Source organism: Desmodus rotundus, chromosome 2, assembly GCF_022682495.2.
Source record: "Desmodus rotundus isolate HL8 chromosome 2, HLdesRot8A.1, whole genome shotgun sequence".
NCBI lineage: Eukaryota > Metazoa > Chordata > Mammalia > Chiroptera > Phyllostomidae > Desmodus > Desmodus rotundus.
The window spans coordinates 89,960,189-89,983,673 of NC_071388.1; the positions used below are offsets into that span (position 1 = coordinate 89,960,189).

The 23,485-nt window shown below is 42.0% G+C and overlaps 1 protein-coding gene across 1 annotated transcript in view; it reads left to right on the forward strand.

Annotated features, from left to right (window-relative positions):
- Positions 1–4,002: 4,002 nt before the first annotated feature.
- The window catches only part of TMPRSS7 (transmembrane serine protease 7), a 36,757-nt gene continuing 17,274 nt past the window's right edge, over positions 4,003–23,485 (forward strand). Inside the window, exons 1-10 of the mRNA XM_045185937.2 lie at positions 4,003–4,080; positions 5,763–6,006; positions 10,173–10,303; positions 12,613–12,680; positions 13,978–14,171; positions 15,113–15,151; positions 15,909–16,137; positions 17,389–17,519; positions 19,322–19,434; positions 22,438–22,544. Coding sequence (XP_045041872.1) covers positions 4,036–4,080; positions 5,763–6,006; positions 10,173–10,303; positions 12,613–12,680; positions 13,978–14,171; positions 15,113–15,151; positions 15,909–16,137; positions 17,389–17,519; positions 19,322–19,434; positions 22,438–22,544 — 1,301 coding nt within the window. The 5' untranslated portion in view covers positions 4,003–4,035. The remainder of the gene's footprint in view (positions 4,081–5,762; positions 6,007–10,172; positions 10,304–12,612; positions 12,681–13,977; positions 14,172–15,112; positions 15,152–15,908; positions 16,138–17,388; positions 17,520–19,321; positions 19,435–22,437; positions 22,545–23,485) is intronic.

A 23,485-nucleotide genomic window follows, 5' to 3' on the forward strand; every position in this document is an offset into this window, starting at 1 on the left:
TATATTGAGAACTTTTTTTTTGACATTGATGTAACCTGGCAGCCAAGGATAGTGGACTGAAATGCACATGTGTGAACAATGACAACTTCACTGTACTAGTCAGTGGGTGGTAGACACTGCTGAGTGAGCATGTGTACTGTGTGGCCCTCATGTTAAAAATGACTGAGCAAGGAGAGCAATGAATCTGCATCAAATTTTGATTTAAGTTTGAACATTCCTCCTTGGAAACTATTCGGATGACTCAGAAGCCTTTTGGGGACAATGAAATCAGTGCAGCCCAAATAAAAGTGTGGCAAAAAAGCCACAAAGGTGGTTGAGAATCTGTTGAAAGTGATCCACATTCTGGAAGGCCTGAAACAAGCAGAACACCTGAGAATGTTGAACATGCATGGGTTGCAATCAACAAAAATCGGCAGCTGACAGTGCAAGAACTAGAAGCTGATCTGGGGATTCCCAAAACCACTGCGTCTGAAATGTTGACGCAGGATCTTGGCATGAAATGTGTCATGGCCAAATTCCTTCCGTGGCTTCTGCTACCAGAGCAGAAGGAACATTGTGCTGCAGTTGCTAATGACTTGATTCAAACTGCTACCAATGAACCAGATTTCCTCAAGAAGGTCACAACTGGAGGTGAGTCGTGGGTCTAAGGCTATAATCTGGGAATGAAGGCCCAGTTGTCCCAATGGAAGTTGCCTAGTTGTCCACTCCCAAAGAAGGCGCACCAAAATCACAGCAAGATCAAGACCCTGTTAACTGTGTTTTTTGATTGGGAAGGTGTTGTCCATCACGAGTACGCCCCTCCAAGCCAAACAATTAATAAGGAGTACTACCTCAATGTTCTTTGACAGTTGAGAGATGCAGTACAATGAAAACGGCCACAGCTGTGGACAACTGGTGATTGGCAGCCTCATCACAACAGTGCACCTGCTCATGCATCACATCTCATGCAGTTTTTTTTCTTTTTATTGTTGTTCAATTACAGTTTTCCCCATTTCCCCCCATTACTCGACCATGCCCTACCCATCCCCACTTACCACATTCAATCTTCTCTCCCACATTGTCTTTGTCCATGGGTCCTTTATACATGTTCCTTAGCAACCTTTCCCCTTTCCCCCATTATCCCCCTCTCCCTTCCCCTCTTGTTACTGTCAGTTTGTTCTTTAGTTCCATGAGTTCTTTGGTGAAACATCAAATCACCCAGGTGACTCAGCCCCAGATTTGGCACCCTGAAACTTCTGGATTTTCTCAAAACTAAAATCACATTTGAAAGAGAAGGGATTTCAGACTGTCGATGGGATTTAGGAAAATACAATGGGGCAGCTGATGGAGATTCCAACAAAGGAATTTGCAGAGTGTTTTGAACAGTGGAAGAGATGCTGGGAGAACTGTGTGAGGTCCCAAGGTGCCTACTTTGAAGGGGAATGAGGCGTCATTGTCCTGTGTACAATGTTTCTTGTATCTTCTTCAGTAAATGTCTATTTTTCATAGTACATGGCTGGATACTTTCTGGGCATACATATATACAATTAAAACTCAGTTGTAATAACAGCAATTGTTTAAAACCTACACCAGAATTTTTTCAGAGAGCAGTATTTTATCACTGACATTACTTCAAATTATTAGAAAATGGTGCTAATTTTTTAAAAATCCTCTAGTGGGTTTTAGGATTGCTTTCAAATTCTGTACATACAGTGCAGCCTCTGAGGATTTGCTGCCACTTCCTATTCTTGGTGGTGCCAAAGAAAAACAGAGCTGGACACTAGAGAAAGACAGTTCAGATGGATTTTACTCCTATTGCTATATGGGAAAGACGCTCCATAATAGAACTGAGCTCAATTTCAAATACAGTAAAAATAGCTGTTGATTTATGGCCAATGAGCAGAGTGAGGGACCAGGGAATGGAAATTACTAAAAGGAGACATCAAGGGTAGGGGGATTCTTGCTATAGACAGGCCAAGGATTTATGCACCAAGTTGGGGGATGAAGAACTTGATCAAATTTCAAGGTGAAGATTCTTTCTAAACCCAAGGGTGAAGCCTAGTCAAAGAGAGGGCTCAGAGGAGCCTAAGGTTTGATTCTTAAGGGGGGAGTCTTTGTCAGTGACCACTCGTCAGGAGTGTAGGTTTGTGTTCTGCCGATCTCGACAAATGTCACGAGCGCCTGTTTGTGACATAGTCTTTCCTGTAAGTCAGCGGGGCAACTGCCTGGCTCACTGCCTGCGGAGCAGCCCGGCACCAAGGAATAGACGAGAGTCACACACGGTAACTATGCTATTCACTCAGCTTTTACTGAGTGCAGGTTCACTCAGAGGAGAACATCAACATACATTAATATCCTCCTCACACTCTAACAATCTAAGAGGAATAAAACACACACACAGAGTCCCAGAGTCTCAGTCTGCACGTCTGGGAGACAGCATGGTGGGTAAGGGAATTGTCAGCATTTTGTCAGGAAGGACCTCTGGAGCCAGGTGGGCAGCAGGGCAGACGAATTCCTCAGTCTCAGCAGGGCAGAGCCTCTGGTGGCCGATTCCAAGGGACATCAGCGTGGCCTGGAGCAGCGCTCTGGTGTGTGGAGCTCGGTTGTGGTCTGGAGCCTGCCTCAGTTATACCTTAAAAGTGCTCCACCCTTCCGGGTCTTTTTGATCAGTGTCTTGGCACCCTAATTCTAAGTGTGGAATTTACCCAGAAGCCTATTTATGGGTGGTCCCACTCTGCAGACACCGCTACTCTGACCACGTGTGCATGTATCTTAGGTGTGCACACACCTTGCCAGATATGTCGGCTCTGATGTAGGTAGTTTCCGTCTTGAACCAAAGTGCCCTTGCTGAGTGGGAGCCCTCTTGGCTGACAGGAGTGACTGCACTTTGTTTTATGCACTTGGTGCTGTCTTGACTGGACCAAGGCCATTTTTCTGGTCCTGCTCTCCACACCACTGCCGAGGGCATACGTTAACTTATATTGGTAAAACAAGTACTTCTAGAAATAAGGAAAATAATATAGAAAAGATGGGCAAGTAAAGGGGGTTCATTTTCAAATATCTCAGTCTTACAAAGCCTAAAGCACTATTAATTATTTCATCAGTACTATTAGTAAACAATAAAAGCCAGGAAGCAAATTTGTACAATGTGACATAATTTTTTGTCATTCTGTCATTACTCACTAATCTGTCTCCACTTTCCACAGGCAGTTTCTCACTCGTTTTCGAATGACCTGGCCGTGAGTAATAATGAAGTCTGTGTCTGGATTAGCAGAGCCTTGTTTCCCTTTCAAGGGTGATCAATTAGTTTTCCATTGATGCCTAGAGCCCACAAGGAAGCAGTTCGTGTCACCAGGACAAGCTGTGGGACATGAGCAATTCCTAGCCTCTTTCCTCCCCTGCCTCCTAAGGAAAATTCTGCCTCTACCCCTCACCTTTTCCCTCCGCTCCCCAGCTTGAACCTAATTCAGGCTGACATGGGGAAGACTGGGAGAGATGAGAACAGACGATTTTTATCAGAAAGGGCCTGCGTTTACTGACAATTGCAAAAGGATAGGGGAGGAAAAATAAAAAAACAAACACCTCTTGGATAGGGATTTCCAGAGAGGGTGGCTAGAAAGCGGATAGCTAAATTGGAGGGTGAAGCTTCCGGAGCAAGAGCAGTGGGAAGCAGAGCTGAGGGTTACAGATCTCTTAATTTTCTTTATAAGAGACTACAAAAATTGAAATGACTTGTAAATATTTGAGGGTTGTTGGGCTATGTCCAGGTGAGACAACCTTGCCCTGAGGCTCAGCTTGGGGAGGCCTGACTCCTATTACAGTTACATTAAGAAACCTTTAGTTTTGGGTGCAAACTGCCTGCTAGGTCCCTTTAACATTCACTATACAGCAAGGAGGCAGCTTCAGTTTCTGAACTGGACCCGGTAGAGGTAAATTGATTCCTTTCCTCTGAAAGCTAGCTTGAATGCGGCAACCAGTTCTTCTCGAGAGGGAACGTAAGGGGCTGAAAACTGGCTTTGAGACACCTCTGGAGGTTCACATGCGGAACAGCTAACAATGGACAAAGAAAACGATGTTTCATCCAAACCTGCTGATGTGCATGTAAGTGCAGTGTGGGAAGCTTTCTCTGTTACTTGAGTGCCACTTATTGTTGACCCTGTTAGTAGAATGAGACAATGTTACTTTATAAAAATAAAGGACCTGATAATGAAATACTTCATGCTCTACGGTACTTAATGGAGTTTACAAATGTGGGCTTGTTTTGAAGTGCTGTACTTGGCAATTGATTCTCAGCTGTTTTTCTAAAACTCCAGGGAAATTGTACTGATCTCTACACAAATTCCATTTTAAAATTTAATCAGTGCTAACTGAGACTGCCTATAATGTGTTCCTGCACTTAAAAATCCAACCTTGGCCTTGACGGTTCTATGTGTGCTAATATTTTCGTGTGGGAGGGGTGGGTGTTTTATTTTTACTTCTTTGGGGCAATATTTGAAAATAGCCTGACACCATAATCAACTCATTCTACCATGGAATGTTTTTCTCTTTAGAAATGTCCTCCTCTCTCCTGCTGGACATCACATTAAATGAGGTCTGGTCTAGTTCAGTTTCACCAGGAGGGATATAAGCTACATTTCATTCCAGGGGTTGACAAGGGTGTTTGGCAAAAAAGAATGAGGGAGCCATGAATAATTCAGAATGTACTTGGCCACATATTATCCCATTAATTGCTAGGATTAAAGACTAAAAGACACGTACTTTGAAGGGAAGAGTAAGGGACAGCAACACACAGAGAGAGAACTTTTAAAAGAGCTCAAAAGAGAGATTATTCTTTGGAATTAGTGTTCTAGGTTGTTGCCTTTAAGAGAATGTGTGGTTAAAAGTCATTTCATCACTGGAGTTTAGTTACCCTGACATGTATAAATCTCTCCTTCAAAGAAGCTAAATTCTCCCCTACATTATTAAAGAATTCACAGGATCAAATGGCAGAGGGCAGAGGAGAAAAAAATAGGAAAGGGAAACAGTTAAATAATGTATTTTTTCCTCTTGCATGTAACACTTTGCACACAAATACTATAAAACCAATAATTTTCTCTGAGCCCTCTACTGTTTTCTTTATTTTTTAATCATTCTTTTATTTGTGATCGAGAAACCGACCGGTGCAGTGGCTGGCTTACAAGCGCACACATGGGAGGCAGTGGAGAAACGAGTGCTTCGATCCCTATCCCACAGCCCCACACACCCCGCGGCATCTGCCTTCACGCTTTCCTCCTCCCACTTAGTCCTGACGCCATGAGTGGGAAATCAATTCATTTCTCTGAGCAACTTATATTCTTATTTTCAATCCTGTTCCAGCCCAGGAGAAATTGGTTGTGGGAGAAAAGCTATGTCATCCAAACATTTTAAACACACACATATCCCCACAGCTGTGTACACAGGAACTGGCCCAGCAGACAACCCTGACCTCCCCACCTCAGGTCCTCTAGTCTCTGCTCTGTGAAACTCAGGCCTATCTTCCACAGCATCTATTTAGATGCTGGACCGGGAAGTTGAGAGAGGGCCTGGGAACCATTTCACCAGAGTTCATGTAATGTCTGTTGTTTTTTTTTTTTTCTCCTGATCTTAATTGTGTGATTCAACACAGGTCAATTTATTACACTTACAGAAATAATTTGCCTGACATAATATTTAGGCCTTTTAGCATCAAGATTCTCTCTACTGAGTGATTCCATTTAACCTCTAGACTACTAATTGCTAGTAATGTATCTTTCTTTCCCTTGAAGATATCCAACATCTCAGTTGAGGTGGTTAGTGTCCCAGGGAAGCTGCCAGTGAGACCAGGGAGGCCAGGGCGGCCAGTGAGACCCGGGAGACGACCACCGAGAAAACCCATCAACAAAGCCAAACTCAAGAAGCCGCCCACGAAGAAAGCTCGCTTTTGGAATGTCCAAAATAAAATCATCCTCTTCACAGTATTTTTGTCCATCATAGCAGTCATAGCCTGGACTCTTCTGTGGCTCTACATCAGTGAGTAAAAATCGATGCTGCGTGGGGGTGAGGGCTAACCCTGTGAGTTCAGCAGGAGAAACGCCTACCCAGTCTGCCCCTGGTGTCTCTGGTAGGACTTTCTCATTTCTCAGACTAATAGCCATTTTTGAAACTCTTGAAGTTTTTAAGAAGGAAGAAACCAGAATTATCTTTCTCATTTCTTCTTTCCCGACTACTGCTTTCCTCCCACATGTGAGCAAGAGGAGCAGAGATGGGTGACAGGATGAGAATTGCCAAGGAGCATGCTCAGGAACAAATATTGACTAATTCAGCCATGTAATCCATTTTTAGCTTTAAAAATGAATGGAATGTTAAGCTGTTTCATTTCCTCATTCCACCCACTGCCTGTTTCTAGGCAACCTTATATTCCAGCTCTCCGAGCTGCATTGTACTCTTGTACCTTTTTCTCCTCTGTTTCTTTTTTTTTTTTTCCGTCAATCTGATTGATTGGACATGAGTCATAAGGCACCCATGCAGCTCAGCAACAATAGCTTTTGTTGACTTATGCTAGACTTCCCACCGCGTACATTTTAATACGTTTCATACAAGATATGTGTCTATCAAGGAGTTAAAATTTGGTTGGAAAGTAAGATTTATAGGCAAAGAATGAATGAATATTTTCTTAAACAGTTCAGGTCACCTATAATTTGTGTCACACAATGCAAGACATCAGGCATATCAAGACCTTCAAAAAGCATCTTCAGGCATCTCCTACTTGCAGAAAGCTCACAGATTCTCTACTTTCGAAAAACTCACAGTTCAGTGTTGGAAGGGAGTGTGAGTTTATTTTTGTTTTTTGTTTAAGCAATCATTTTATTTATTTTTTTAAATTTTATTGTTGTTCAGGTACAGTTGTCTGCCTTTTCCCCTCACCTCTCCCCCCAAGCCCAGCCATCCCCACCTCTCTCCCCTGATCCCACCCCCAGTTGGTTTTGTCCATGTGTCCTTTAGAGTTGTTCCTGAAAACCCTTCCCCCCTTCCCCCCTACCCCCACTATCCCCTCCCACCTCCCCTCTGGTTACTGTCAGTTTGTTGTTAATTTCAATATCTCTGGTTATATTTGCTTGCTTGTTTGGTTGGTTGATTAGGTTCCACTTACAGGTAAGATCATATGGTATTTGTCCCTCACTGCCTGGCTTATTTCACTTAGCATAATACTCTCCAGTTCCATCCATGCTGTTGAAAAGGTAGGAGCTCCTTCTTTCTTTCTGTTGTGTAGAATTCCATTGTATAAATGTACCACAGTTTTTTGATCCATTCATTTACTGATGGGCACTCAGGTTGCTTCCAGCATTTGGCTATTGTAAATTGTGCTGCTATGAACATTGGGGTGCATAGGTTCTTTTGGATTGGTGTTTCAGGGTTCTTAGGATATAATCCCAGCAGTAGAATTGCGGGGTCAAAAGGCAGTTCCATTTTTAGTTTTCTGAGGAAATTCTATACTGTTTTCCATAGTGGCTGCACCAGTCTGCATTTTCACCAACAGTGCACTAGGGTTCCCTTTTCTCCACATCCTCTCCAACACTTGTTTGTTGATTTGTTTATGGTGGCCATTCTGACTGGTGTGAGGTGGTATCTCATTGTGGTTTTAATTTGCATCTCTCTGATGGTTAGCAATGCTGAGCATCTTTTCATATGTCTCTGGACCTTTTGTATGTCCTCCTTGGAGAAGTGTCTGTTCAGGTGCTTTGCCCATTTTTTAATTGGGTTGTTTGTCTTCCTGGAGTGGAGTCGTGTGAGTTCCTTATATATTTTGGAGATCAAACCCTTGTCTGAGGTCTCATTGGCAAATACCTTTTCGCCTACAGTTGATTCTCATAAGCAATCACTTTGTAATTGCAGAAAAGAAGCACCCAATCTGCCCAGGGATAGAGTCCAGAGAAAGCTTCATGAACTGGCTTCTGCAAATCCATCTGACATATCTTGGGGTACCCACTGTGAGCAGGGCCCTGTGATGGGCTTGGGGACCAAATGGTAGACAGGAAGAATCTCTGTCCTTGTAGACTAGTGGGGAAAGTGAAGTCAATGGGCAATTATACCAAAATGAAAGACACATAACCCCAACCCAGAACAAACCAACTTACTTCCCATCGGTTCTCTTCTGGCCTCAGTGGGTACATTTGCCTTGTTGCCCTAGCATTTTGTGTGCAGTTTTGGAAGATCACTGTGTAGAAGTAGCTTGTTGGCTGTGCTAACGTCAGAGAAGAGCATTTCAGGAAGAGAAAGGGAAACTGGTACGGACAAGTGAGAGCTGTTCAACAAACAGCAGAGGTTAGTTCTGATATGTGAAGTTTGGGCTTAAGGGCGGCCTTGAGAAATGAAGCAGATAGCTAGCTCATCAGGGAGAGCAGCAGCGTCTTGTGTGTTGGGCTGAGCTAAGGAGTCAGGTAAAACGTAATCAGTTCAAGGCCAAACTGATCTCCTCACATTGCTTTTATGCTTCCTCTTGAGTACTTACAGACACCGGAAGGATGTCTGAGCTTCTAGATAGAAGTCATAGCTCTCATTCAGAGTTTAAGAGTTTGCAAGGGAGAAAAAGTCAAAGAAGCACTTCCCTGGTAAAATCGGGAACAAAGTAACCTTCATTTTATATGAGAGGCCTAGTGAGGCAAGGTGATCTATCCAAAGAAACTTGAAAGAACAAATCTAGGATAGGAGCCGAGGCCTCTTGCCCCTTACCCGGTGCCCCTCCTCCCTTCCCTACACTGCTTGCAACTAATGGGACCCTGAGTGGGTCATACAAGGGAGGCTGCTTCTTATCACTCACACAGTTTGTTCCTTCTTTTTAAAAAATTTAATTTATTGAGGTGACATTTATTAACAACATTATATAACTTTCAGATGTAAAATTGTATAATATTTCATCTCCGTTTTCCATTGTGTGCACCACCCAAGACTCATCTCCTTCTATCACCACATATTTGGCCCCTCACCCTTTGCATCCTTCCCCGCCCCCTCTCCACTGGTACCTGAAATACTGTTTGCTGTCTGTGTTTATGAGTTTGTTTGTTTGTCCATTTGTTGCTTTTTGTTTTGTATCCCACATGTGAGTGAACTCATACGGTTCTTGTCCTTTTTTATTCTACTTATTTTACTTAGCATAATACTCCTGCACCATCTTTTTAATTTAGCATCACTTATTTAGCATTTCTGTGTGCTCTTCCTCTATCCCCAGTATTCTCTCCCTTCCTTCTTGGAAACATTTATTGAGCTTCAAAGCTAAATCAGGCACTGGCTGCCCTGTGTTTGGTGTTGAGAGACAAAAAGAAGGTTCCGTTCCTCTAGGACAGACATCCAGACAGAAGTTATGATACAGTGGGGCAGGTGCCACAGGAAGGAAATTACTCCTGCTATGGGGGCTGTGGAATGGAGTCACATTGCAGAAAGCCTTCCGTAACAAAAAAAAAAAAGGCAGAAACGAGAGCCCTCATTTCCCCAAGCTATTCTCAACATCAGCAGCGTCTGAAGGTGACGCAGGTGCAGTAGTGTCTTTGCCTGTTTTGGGGCCAGCCTGATACCCAAGGCCGTGGCCATGGTCTTCACTAGACAAAGCGTTTGAGCAAAAGCAACCTGACACCGGGCTGAGGACTACACTTTGTGGCTCATCAGAAGGATGAATTCTCCCTGCACTGCATAGAAGTGAGGACTGGCCCAGAACCCTGCGCATCAGTCACACAAGTCAGAGAGAGGATGGGCTCCGTGGAAGTCCACCGGGGACCTTCCCTCTTCTCTTACTGTACTCACTTCACCTCAGAGCCTGACAACACACATTTCTTACCTCCTTACCTTCCACAGACTTGGGCTCCACAAAAATCATATACATTCGTTTTGGCCCCTTAGTGACTCTATGCATGTATAAAGTCTAAGAGATATATGTTTTATCTTTTCATCTTTTTAAATCTTGTTCTTAAGTATTTTTCAGAAGCTGAAAGAGAGAATAGAGTATTCTAAGGGATATGGTGATTTATCGATGATGGAAGAGATGTTATTAACTACAGTTAGAACTCTGCATGCCATGAGCCAGTAGAATAATGGTTGCCTAAAATAAAATCATTTTAGGAGTCTGAGACTGACATAGATCAGACGATGCCTCATTTGCCCACATATGGGACAGCCACCTACCTGCCTTTTCTCCCGCCTTACAGGCAAGACAGAAAGTAAAGATGCTTTTTACTTTGCTGGAATGTTTCGCATCACCAACATTGAGTTTCTTCCCGAATTCCGAGAGAAGGAGTCCAGGGAGTTCCTGTCTGTGGCACGAACTGTACAACAAGTGGTGAGGTGATGGCGGGTGGGGAGAGACCGGGCGGGGGGGCGGGGCGCGGGGAGCGGGGGGAAGGTCACAAGTGTCAAGGTGTGCAGGGTGGGCAAAGGAGGCAGTCAGGGGATCGTGGGATTTAGTTCACGTTGGCTATACGATAGAATGGTTTATTTGTTAGAACTGCTTCTTGCTTTCTTTCTGCTGTCAGTAAAAAGAAATGGCTCTCTGAGTTTCAGTTTCAGTTTTTCTCATCTGTACAATAAAGGAATTGAATCAGGTCGCCTTTAAAATGCCCTTTAGTACTGACTTTACATGTGTGCTGATTGATTCTGTGATCAGTATACATTCATTTCAACCTCGATGCACTAGCATCCCTTCACTTAAGCAAAAACTTTCTCACTAAAGAACTAGTACATATATATTATAAACATTTAGGGAAGTCACCCTGGCTGGTGTGGCTCAGTTGGAGCATCGTCATGTAACTGAAATGTTGTGGGTTCAATTCCTGGTCAGGGCACATACCTGGGTCGTGGGTTTGATCCCTGGTACAGGCGTGTATGGGAGGCATTGGTCAGTGCTTCTTTATCACATCGATGTTTCTCTCTCCTCCCTCTCTCTCTAAAAGCAATGACAAAATGTCCTTGGTGAGTATAAAAAAAATCTAAAAATGTAAGAGGTATAGAATAAGTGAGTAAAAGTGTAAATTTAATAAGTATAAATAAAAATGTATGAAGAGTAGAACCCATTAAAGTATCAAAAGAACATTAAAATCTTCTCTAACCTCACCAAAGGTAGAACCCCGTCTTATTCTGGACCACAAAGACATAGGGGGCAGCTCAATATTGGAGTATTAGTAGATATTCAGTCCTATAATCTCACCTTTAACTCTTACTATTAGGTTGCATATTCCTATGCAAGTAAAAATTCTTTTAAAAAATAAATTATCAAAGCTACAAATTTAGAAAATCCCTTTTTATTGGGTACTTAAGTTGTTTCCAATTTTTGGTACTATCGATAATGCACAGCAAAACTGGTGCATAAATCGTGTGTATCTCTGACTACTTCCTTAGGCGATTTCTAAAATTATTACAGGTGAAATAGAAAAATATTGATTCATCGGTCTGGGTACACATTACCAGCTAGACCCCGGCCGGGTTGTGAGTGCGTGTCAATGGCGAGGGGGACGCTCGGCGGCGACTTCACCACAGTGGCAGGCACACTGCGGCTGAGAGGCAGGAGGGCTGCGAGAGCGAGAGAGCAAAGACAGGGGTGGGCACAGTGCCTGTTGTTTATGAAGGGCTTTCCACATGCTGCGTGTGTTGCTAAACGCTTTGCCTTTAGTACACATCAGTTATTCCTCAAATTATCCCCAAAAGGTAGGCATTTTTTAAAAAATATATTTTATGGATTATGCTATTACAGTTGTCCCATTTTTCCCCCTTTATGCCACTCTGCCCTATACCCCCTCCCACCATCATCCCCCCACCTTAGTTCATCACCACTTCATAGATTAAAAAAAGAAAAGAAAACGGGGATGGGGAGCAAAACACAATGGAGACCCGGCAGGTATAGGTAACGTGTTCTATGTTGCATAGTGAATTAAAACTCCACAGCTCATAGTTTTTTCCACTATGCTATGTTATATCTGAAGTGGTATTTTTGCCCTCCTGGGCAATTTAGGTGTGTGATTTTTGCTACTGTGTAGAAAGGGGAATGCAAGGGAAGATTTGACAGATGAGTCAGTTTGTTTTTAGAAGTGGTAAGCAAAGGCAAAGAAGGTACATTGAAGTAGCTCTCTTTTGAGATCCAGTTACGGAGTTTTAAAAGGGCTGGGTGTTTCCCTGAAGACTGGGAGTTGGGAAGGGGTTGGTAGTCCCGGTTGTGGGCACCATTCGCCCCCTAGTGGCTAATATAGGAATGTGTCCTTAAGAATATAATTTTTCAACACCGTTTATTTATAGAAAGGAGGTTGGGTCAAAGACTTTGAAAATGTGCTTAAAGCAGTTTGATTTATTAACCATGGAAAAAGGGAACTTTTGAGTAGGCAGAATACAGAAGTTAAGCTTGATTAGGGTGTATAAATTATTCTTCAGAGAAAGCAGAATGAAATAAAGTAACCAAGACAGGAAGTAAAGGAAGTACAGGAAGTAAAAAAGACTTATTTGAATTCAAGGGATAATGTCCGGGTTTGGAGTTACAGACCTTTAGTTTGAGCCTTGTTTTTCTCCCTGATAGCAAATCCGAGCTTGGACCTTGAACCTGATAGGTACTGAGAGGAGAGCCAAGTTTGGAAAATTTCAGACACCTCCGTTTTTCTGTTTTAGGTAAACCTGGTTTATACAACATCTGCCTTCTCCAAATTTTACAAGCAGTCTGTCGTTGCAGATGTCAGGTAATGTGTGTCCCTTGCTTTGGGATCTCTGCGCTCACTGCTGGTAACTCCTGTCAAAGCTGTGGAAGGGCCAGGATATCACCATTCTCAAGTAACTTCTTGGGGCAGTTGTGGGTTAACATCCTTTCAGGGCAATAGTGACCCAGCTCCTTACTGTGCTGTCACGTTGAGCTTTTACCTACAAAAGCCTGCCCACCCCCAGAGGTGGGCGAAATGACCGCTAACCTGGCTGCTGTATTGGATGAGGGCAAAGAGGAAGCAAAGACCAGTATTTCTCAGGATACGTTCAGTAAAAAACTGATCACTAGAGCACTGGCCGGTGTGACTCAGTTGGTGCGAGCATCATCCCATAAATTGAAAAGTTGTGGGTTTGATTTCAGTCGGGGCACATGCCTAGTTTGCAGGTTTGGTCCCTGGTTGGGGCGGGGTGCCTATGGATATGGGAGGCAACCAATTGATGTTTCTCTCTAACATCGATGTTTCTCTCCCTCTCTCTCTCCCTTCCTTCTCCTCTCTCTAAAAATCAATAAGCATGTCCTCAGGTGAAGATAAAAAAATTCTAAAAAATACCCCAACAGATCTCTAGAGATCTTTTGAGGAAAAAAAAAGGATCCCACGGTCAAGTAATTTTTAGGAAAAATCATGAGCCCTGTGTTGTACCCCACCTTCCGGCACCCCAGTACATCTGCAGAGAGTCACAATCAACTTTGGCATGAAAATCTTAGAATAATTTGTTGACTTTCCTACACTTGTATAATTATTTCCCAAGTTATTTACTAAAGAACCCTACCTTATGTTTTCTTTTTCATAAATCACAGTGATATTTGTGCACTTAGGAGTGTCTGCCCCAGGGTCGGACTGAAACCAAAATGGGGTGGAGTGGTGGATTGGCCACGTACTAGCTGTGCGGTTTTTTTATAGTCCACCTTAATTTTCTCATCTGTAACTGGAATAATAACAGGACCTTTCCCATAAAATTAAACGGGATAAAGCAGATTCGGCACTGTGTATGGACACCGTGAGGTATCAAAAATCATAACTTGCTATTTGTAATGGCAGTGAATACTGATTGACAGCCACGGAGATGCAACTGTCCACTAATGGTTCTAGATCTGAGCCCAACACAAGAATACACGTACCGTGGTGCTTTCCCTTTCCAGTCCTAAAGAAGGAAGTCATGTTCAGCTGAAAGGTGTGTTCACGGGCCTTAACCAGTGAGGTATCAGGTGGGTCACAGGCCACCTGCAGATGTCTACTTCCTAAGAGGTGTCCCTGAACATTTCTCTTTCCACTGCAGCAGTAACAACAAAGGTGGCCTCCTCGTGCACTTTTGGATTGTGTTTGTCATGCCACACGCCAAGGGCCATATCTTCTGTGAGGACTGCGTGGCTGCCATCCTGAAGGACTCCATCCAGACAAGCATCATAAACCGGACCTCGGTGGGAAGCTTGCAGGGTCTGGCTGTGGACATGGACTCTGTGGTGCTAAACGGTGATTGTTGGGTGATTCTCTACGCATTCCTTCTGGCAGCTCTCTTAACACTGTCGTTAGCGTAGTCACTACTGAAACAAAGCATTCGCTTCCACAATCCCAGTGCAACAGGATTAGTTGAAGATGTGGAAGCTATGTTGATAGAGGAAGTTGCTAAATGTTACACACATTGATTGGACAGTAGAATTGGGGGAAATATATATATATACATATATATGTGTATATATATATTTGAACTTATGAGAGCATACCCCCCATATTTAATTTGGCTTATTCAAACTAAGGTCCCAAGGAACAAGTCCTGCAGAAGGAAAATTTTTCTGAGGTTTATCTTGCCTCTTTCTTCATCCAGACAGAACTGAACCCATGTTATACAGTATTGCCCAGTGTTCCAAATGACTGCCCCATAGCCTTGTCAAATGCAAAGTCCACCATTTGTCTTGACAGTATAATGGCTTAATATTGTACAACCCAAAATTTATGTGGCTTTCTCTTTTGATTTCAATTTTATATATGCTAGGCATATAGTAGGTAGCTGATATGTATTTGTTTAATGAATGAAAATTCTATACCGCATATACAATTTCAGACATACGACTAATTAATATGACTATTATATTTGTTTCATTTCTTTTTTACATTTAAAAATATTTACAATTTGTTACTATGGATAATTTTAAGCATAAAAAAAGGAAAAAGAATAGTATAATGAACTCTGATATACCTTTTACTCAACTTCAAAAACTATCAATTTATACCTGTCCTATTTGATCTCTAAATACCTAAACAACCTACCCTTTTCTCATTGGATTAATTTAAAACATACCCTAGATATGTTGGATTATTTTTAAAGGACTGAAAATATTTGTTTTCTAGGCAAAATTTTAACAAATGAAATGCTGAGACTGACAGTCTTTTTTCTGTGTGTTTTTTCAATGCAGCTGGGCTCCGGTCAGATTACTCTTCAACCATAGGATCTGGTAAACTACGTCCTGTGCTTTCTTCCCTCTTCCCGCCCGCCCCCACCCTCCTCCACCCACTGCTTCCAAATCAGTGTCTTTGGGAGCTACAGTTTTCCCTTTCAAATGATGATATTTGTTAGTGCTCTCTTCAAGTTGCAAAAGACAGAAATATACTCAAACTGGTTTAAGCATCAAAGAAATTTGATTGGCTCATAAACCTGGGACATACCTGGGGTGGGGAGACCTGGCTTCAGGTGTGGTTGGGCCAGGTTCTAAGATAAAATAGCCTTAGGACCCTGCACCTCTACTCTCCCCTGTTCTCATCAAGTGTGTTCTTCCAATGTGGTGGCATAAGTGGCCACCGCAGATCCAAGCTATAATTTATCAGTTTAGTAAACATGGTGGGGGAAAAAATAACCACATATGACTATACTTCTCAATAGTTCCTGCAGAGGTGCTGGGACTGTGTCTCAACCTCTCGGGTTGGCTGACACACCCACTCCCAAAAGAGCTTCTTTGACTCTGATTGGCTAGTCTGAGTCACGTGCCCTCCTCTGCACCTAGGGGTGAGTTTAACCCCAACTAAACCATATAGACGTGATAGGGATAGTTTCTCAAAGTAAAATCCAGGTGCTGTGATCGGGAGAGAGGGGAGCAGACTCCAGACTGGAAAGACAACAGATGTCCTTCACATGACTTTTTTTGCTCTTTACTCTTCTATAACGTTGTCTCGAAAAGTCATTCCTAAAACAAAACGAAAGTGCTGTCTCCACAGACAAAGGCTGCTCTCAGTACTTGTATGCAGACCACCTGTCTCTGCGCTACCCTCTGGAGATCTCTGCAACCTCCGGGAGGCTCATGTGCCACTTCAAGCTGGTGGCCATCGTGGGCTACCTGATTCGTCTGTCCATAGAGTCCGTGCAGATCGAAGCTGACAACTGCGTCACCGACTCCCTGACCATTTACGACTCCCTCCTGCCAATCCGGAGCACCGTCTTGTACAGGTATCGTGCAGGCACTCTGGTTGGGGATGAAAAGATTTTTTTAAAACAATGTCTGTCTTTTGTAGTACCTGGGTTTCCCTAGGTTTCTTTGTGAGCCACGTATGTGTGTACACTTGAGGTCGGTGGCTTCCCCATGCCCTCCACAGTACTCTCTGCGTTAGCGCATTGGACACAACGCTTTCTGTTCTCTTGTGGCCTAGAGAACCGAAATCAGCGTAGCAGGACCTTCAGCCAGTATTTCTGAAACTTAACAGATTTTTTCTTTAGTTTAGCTTTTATTGCAATCCTAATGAAGTATACTGTTTCAATAAGGATAAGAATAAATATTCTGTGGTGATTGCATAACATTAATAAGACAATTAAATGTTATTTCTTATTATAAAGAAACACAATGTTCATTGTGAAAGTGAAATCGGAGAAAACAATACCCACTGTATCACAAACCTGTAATCCAGAACAAATACTGTTATATTTCTGCATAACTCTTTTCATTTACATGTATACTCTTACATGTACATATACATATGCCAATATTTCTTACTTTATGAGTGCTAGTATTTGGTTCATCTAATGGCAGTTGGGCTTTGGTAAGACTTTATTATTTGTTACTCACTGGGCTAAAAATGTCCATGAATTATCTTATTTTTAATAGTGTTTACGTATGTATGCAACAGTGTTTTCAGCGTGTACATATTTATATTTGGGGGATGAATGTGCAGCTAAAAATTCATACAGTATAAAAATATATGCAGTGAACTGTAAGTTTGTCACTGGCTCCCACTGCTCAATCATCATTACTGATTTCATTTCACCCTTCCAGACATATTTAGTTATTACCTCATTTAATCCTCACCACAATGCTGTGTGAGGAGTGTACCGTTTTATAGCAGGGAAAGTGGCATCTATGAAGACTAAGTTCTTTGATTGCCCAGAGTTTTTCAGGCAGTTAGTTAAGTGATGGAGCTGAGTTGGGAACCCGGTTTTCCTTAGCCGCTAAGTACCCTGCCTTTCCACCCCGTTTACTCTGAAGGAGGGCCCAGGGATGTCCATCCTGGACAATTCTCTGGTGGTCTTCTGTGCCTGTATTGGCTCTCGTCCGTCTGCTGTGCCCAGTAGCCACTCGCTGATGAAGACCTGGCTGTGGTGGTGAACAAGAACTGTGGGGATGGCCCAGAAAATGTGTAGGTGTTAGCGATGGACAGAGGCTCACTCCTATTATTCATGTACTCTTGTTTTACTATCTGGTTTCAGAATTTGTGAACCCACAAGAACATTAATGTCATTTGTTTCTACAAATAATCTCATGTTGGTGACATTTAAGTCTCCTCAGATACGGAGGCTGTCAGGAATCCGGGCATATTTCGAGGTCATCCCAGAACAAAGTAAGTCTTCCCCAACGACAACAAAAAGTCTCCTTTAGGAATCTGTGACAGTCCTGTGTGATCTCTCTCGAGGCTGCGTCCCAGCACTGGTTGTGTAAGTCAGGGACTCTGACTCAGGGTCCAGTCAGGAGAGAGGTCATGTCAGTTACTCTAACAGAGAACATCTAACATAAAGAACCATTAACTCAGTATAAAGGTGTTAACCAGATAACTCAAAAGGCAAACAAACCAAACCATAAGCTATCCTGGCAGGAACACACGTAGGGAGCAACTACCACCATAGCTCTGGGGGGACAAAGGAAAGCCATTTACGGTTGAGAGCTTGGAGGAGGGGTCTGTGGAGTGAAACTGAGGAAGCCCCGCTGCTCAGCTGGTGCTGTGTCTCTGAGTTTCAGAGCTGGGGGTCCATGGGCCTGGGACCCAGACCTCTAAGGAGGGGGCGCCAGACAGTGGTCTGGTATTATCTTTGGACAATAATGTGGACACTGGAAAAAACTGCTAAAGGATTCGACTCTGTATAGGAATGAAGTGTATCTGGGGGGATGAAGAAGAGTCACTGGGTTAACACTCCTGGGAATAAGAGGCTGCAAGTCCAGCTCTTCCTCCTCCAGGCTTCTAGCTTCCTGTTAGCGCCCCCTGTTGGCAGAGCCTATCCACAAACCAGGTGGTAAAGAAAGAAGTGGTGGTTTGCAAGGTCTCAGCCTGAGCTGATAGGCAAATAAGTCTGATAGGCAAATTAGTACATTAGACTGTCTTTTGTGACTTTTCAGTTATAGTCATGCCTGTGAATGCCATCCTAGAAAGTACCTGCGAATCAAAAACTTCAGGGATTTAATGGGTTTTACTAGGTAACTGTGAGCAAAAATGATCCCTCCCCACCCCGTTCTTCTCTTTTTGTCTTGGGTTAATGAAGTAATGCAAAACAAAAAGAAACTCTAGTCTCTTTGTAATATTTGTTGCCACTGATCCGATGTTGCAAGGCATGTTTTGGTAACTTCTTTATGAGCATCAACAAAGCCAAGGGATCAGAATGGGAGAGGAGGGTGAGGCGGGAGGGGGTTTGGCTTAAGGAGATAGTGATAGCTGTAGTTTCACCCCCATTTTAGGGCAGTGACTTATTTGATAGTTTTTCTGCTTCAAATTATTACAAAACTAAATGTAAAATGGATTTGTTTAACAAAATTAGACTATATATTTGAGATACTGTTGGGTTGAAAATTATCTCTATCTCCAAAGGTTAAAAATGTGATTATCTCAGAAATATTGTAATGGACTTTGTCTATTCACTCAGTGAATATTTATTGAGCATCTATTATATGCCAAGAATGACTCTTGGTGTTAGGGAAATGGCATTAAATAAAATATACATGAATAAATACTCCCAAGGAGCTTACCTTCTAGCAGGAGAATCACCATATCAGTAAGAATAGTCATTTAGATTGTCTTATTTAGACAGAACAACATGTCATATAAACTGGGTATATTTCAACAAGTATACACTCATTTGAACAAAATAAGCTCAGAAGCTTTTAAAAGTATGTTTAAACTATGCTTTTTAGAAAGTAATAGCATCCTATAATCTGTAGCCAAAATATATTATTTGAAAACAGATACAGAATATGAACAAATAATTTGGCTATACATATGTATAGTACTATTTTTTAAAAAAATAGTTTAAATTCCAAAAAATATATAAGCTTATTGATTAATAGACTTTGCATTTGTAGTTAAAGAAATAGATGCAGTGTATTTCCCATAATCTCGCAACTGCAAATCATTGTGTGTTACTGGATTTTTTTCAGACTGTGAAAACACAGTGTTGGTCAAAGAAACCACTGGCTTTGAAGGGAAAATCTCAAGTCCATATTACCCCAGCTACTATCCTCCGAAATGCAAGTGCACCTGGAGATTTCAGGTAGCCTAGTTTAACTGCTTTCTTGAAAAAATATTGTTATCCTATTTTTAGTAGCAATTTACTTTTAACTCAATTACCTTTATTTTTAAATTTAATTACAAAAAAGTATTAGTTAATTGTATAACATGTAAACATTTTTGAAATATATAATGTAGAACATGAACATTTTTGCAATTTCAACCCTTTGCCCACAAATAAATTGCACTTTGCAGCCTGGGCTTGTTTTTCCAATTTATCATTATTTTTGTTTGCATTAAAAATGCAAAGACATTATTATGGAATTAAAGAATTCATTATTTTATTATGATAGATCTCATTTATTAGTTTTTAATTACTTCATCTCAGCATTATAATAGGAATAATATAGAAATAATAATTTGGATTAGGCGATATATATTTCGGTTGCATAAGCAAACCAGGATGCAAATTTATATGAAATACACACTTCTGCCTCTGGTGCTAGACAGGGTATCCCTGCATTTTTTTTTAATCTTAGCGTGTAGACTAGTTTTCTTTCTCCAACTGCAGTATCGTGTGTAGGGAGAAAGGGCAAGACGTCACCTCTGCGCTTTCAGTGCATACATGTAAAATGACTGCCGTGTGCCATGGTGACTACATGTGAGCAGCAAGCGGTATAGGGCTTGCATACATTCACCGTGTCATTACTGAATGCCAACTGCACGTCAGACAGTGTTCTGACGCTGGGACCTGTAAGATCAGACACACGTACAGCAGCTCTGTTCTCATGGAGTTCACCATACAGTAGGGCAGGCAACAAACACACGGCTGAAATATACATAGTATGACACATGGTGGCACAGTGCTGTGGAGAACACTGAAGTAGGGAAGGGGGCTCTGTAGCTGAGTGAGCGGTGGGGTGTGCGAAAGGTGGGACGTTAAGGGTTTGTTGTCTTAAATACGACGGTCAGGGAACCTTTGCACAGAAATCTGAAAGACGTCAGGGAACTAACCTTGTGCATACCCAGCATGAGAGTGTTGCAGGCGAAGGGAGCAGCTAAAGCAAAGGCCCTGAGGCAGAAGCATGCTGGCTGCATATGATTTGTACAAGTCAGATAAATGTTTTTAATAATATTTATTAATATTATAATTTCATTAGACCTAAATCTGCCCTTAGTGACAGTGTCCTGATGGCACGCATCCTTAAATTTTTTTATCATTATCTCAAACGTTTACAAAATAATTATAACATAAAGGTGTGGGACTCTTGCTCACTGCCAGAGTCTGAGGGGCTCAAGGCAGCAGAATCTCAGAGCCTCAGGTGACTATCAAGTCTGAAGTTTGGGGAGAGAGTGAGGGAAAGAGAAGATGAAAAGGGAAAGGAAAAGGGAAAGACAGAGAGGGAGAAATGCCTTATGATGTTCTTATCTGTAGAATCTAAAAGAAGAAAACTGAACTAACAGACAGAGAAGAGATTGGTGGTTGCTGAGGGTGGGGAATGGGCAAAATGGGGGGAGGTGGTCAGAATGTACAGAGTTGAAATTGTAAAGTAAATAACTCATGGAGATGTGATGTGCAGCGTGTGACTATAGTTAATAACAATATAGTTAATATTTTTAACTATAGTTAATACTGTACTGTATATTGACAAGTTGCTAAGATAGAAGATCTTAAAAGTTCTCATCAGAATAAAAAATGTTTTAATTATATAGTGATGGAGTTAACTAGACTTACTATGGTCAGCATTTTTCAATATATACAAATATCAAATCATTACATTGTACACCTAAAACTCATAGAATGTTTATGTCAATGTATCTCAATAACAACAACAAAAAGGCTAGTATTGAATTACAAAGTATTAAGTTTGTACTGTACAAACTTAACTGTACAGTATGTTGTTTTAAAGATAAAATGAAAAAACCATATTTAATAAAGCTGAAAATAAATGGATGAGCAATATCATACCAGGCAAATGCAAGCAAAAAGAAAGCAGGGAACGCGACCTTAGTGCCAAGCGATGCTGACATCAGGGCTACAAAGGAAGAAAAGGGAGAAAAGGAAGGCCATCTGTTACGGCGAAGAGGGCAGTCCACAGTGAGGATACAATCACGGCGACTGTTTATGCAGCAAAGGATATGGCATTAGAACTTCTGAGTCAAAACCTGTGAGACACACACAGAGAAATAAACAATGCTGAAATAACAGTTTTAATTCCTTTCTTTTGGTGCATGAGAGAGATATTGGGAGACAATGAATAAGGTTAGGAAGGGGATTAAACCATCCAAATAATGAGGATATTGCACACACACACACAAATTACCCACTTTTTAGAATGACCTTGGAGCATTCATAAATTTGATCACAACAATTCTTAAAGAATTAAAAAATTTAAAGCAGTATAGGCAATGAATAATTTTTAATCTAATTACAATTGAATTAGAGAACTTGAAAATGGGTGAACCAAAATTCTACTCTCTGGAAATAAAAGAAGTCTTAAATAATTCTTGGTTCCAAATGAAAATTAAAACTAAAATGGTGGTATGTCAGACATAAAGTACGGAGCTCATAGAAAGATCCGGTATGTGTGGGTGTGTGCTCACGCCCTCGCTTGTACTTGCACGTACAGCAGCTCCCTCTGTGCGATCTCTCTGAGAAGGCCTAGGGTGACTCAGCAACGGCCCTTAGAAATAACCAGGTTTCATATGAAGAGGATGCTGATTCATTTCTCTTTGTCTGAAGAATCTGAATGGTGCGTTAAGCAAACTATGTCATTCTCATCGAAGGAGGAAAATGTGTATACTCATTAGTAAGTGGGTGTTTTCAAACTGGGGCCTAATAGCTGCTCCCTGAGCACCGGGGTGTCCGCTTTCCTCTTGGGTTTGCTCAGAGGAAGTGGTCTGCCGCACCACAAGCCACAGGGCACGAGGAATAAAACGCCCTTAAAGCAGCAAGTGGAGAGAATGGGCTCTGAGTGAGAACATCCTAGCCTGCAACATGTCCTTGAATTGAGTAATTTTTCTTACTTATGTTTGCTTTTCGCAGACTCCCCTATCAACCCTTGGCATAGCGCTGAAATTCCACAACTATTCAATCACCAAGAAGAGTGTGAAAGGCTGTGACCATGGATGGTGGGAAATTAATGAGCACATGTGAGTGGTTTCCATACCTGAGGAATCTGATGAAAGGCCTTGCGCAGAGGTTCAAAGCTTTGAGTCTCCTGTCCCCCAAAAGTTGAAACTTTACGATTTACAGATGGGAAAACTGAGAAATACAGGCGTTGAATAACTTGCTCAAGGCCACTCAGGTTGTAAGTGATTAAGGCAGGACTCAAACCCACGTCTCATGGCTCCCAAGTCCTTGCTCTGTGCTGCTGGGCTGTGGGCATGCGCACTATATTTCACAAAAGTAGTTTGGCAGATAGTCTCAAACCACGGGGCCATGGAGGAAAATAGCAAGTAGGAGCCCTGGTGGTATAAAAGGAAGAAACATTAACCAGTTCTGTGCAGTAGGAGAGGCCCCGTGGGCTGGGGTGTATCCTGAGGCTGGGGCATGGTTTGAGGCTGATCAGGGAGAGGCCGAGAGAAATCTAGAAGCCTGGGCTTCCCTAACCAACAGAGAAGGTCCTCATTCTCAACCCTAGTTTGTCCTTTAGTAGTTGTTATTGTTTATTTGCTCCTGAAGTTATAATAGGTTTTATATTTTATATATGTGTGTGTGTGTGTGTGTGTGTGTGTATATATATATATATAATGCCCTGTCTTGGCAACAATAGCTTCTCTGTTTACTTTGAGATAAGAATCCTTGTGAAGTTAGCCAAAGGGATTTGTCTGCGAATTCTTTGTTCATTGTTATTCCATGAATAAAACCTTTCCTTTCCAAAGGATTTTCTTCAACAGCCTGAACAACCACCTTTCATGTCTTTAGACTCTTAGATTACTTGCTAAACAGTCATTGGTTCAGTCTTCACTGGCATAGACTCTATCTGATTCAAAGGCGTTCTTGGGTCCATTATGAAGATGTGCCTTGTACTCCTTTGGGAGTATCTTTGAATCAAAGGTCTATGTTATCAAAACCAGAGACCTGGGTTCAA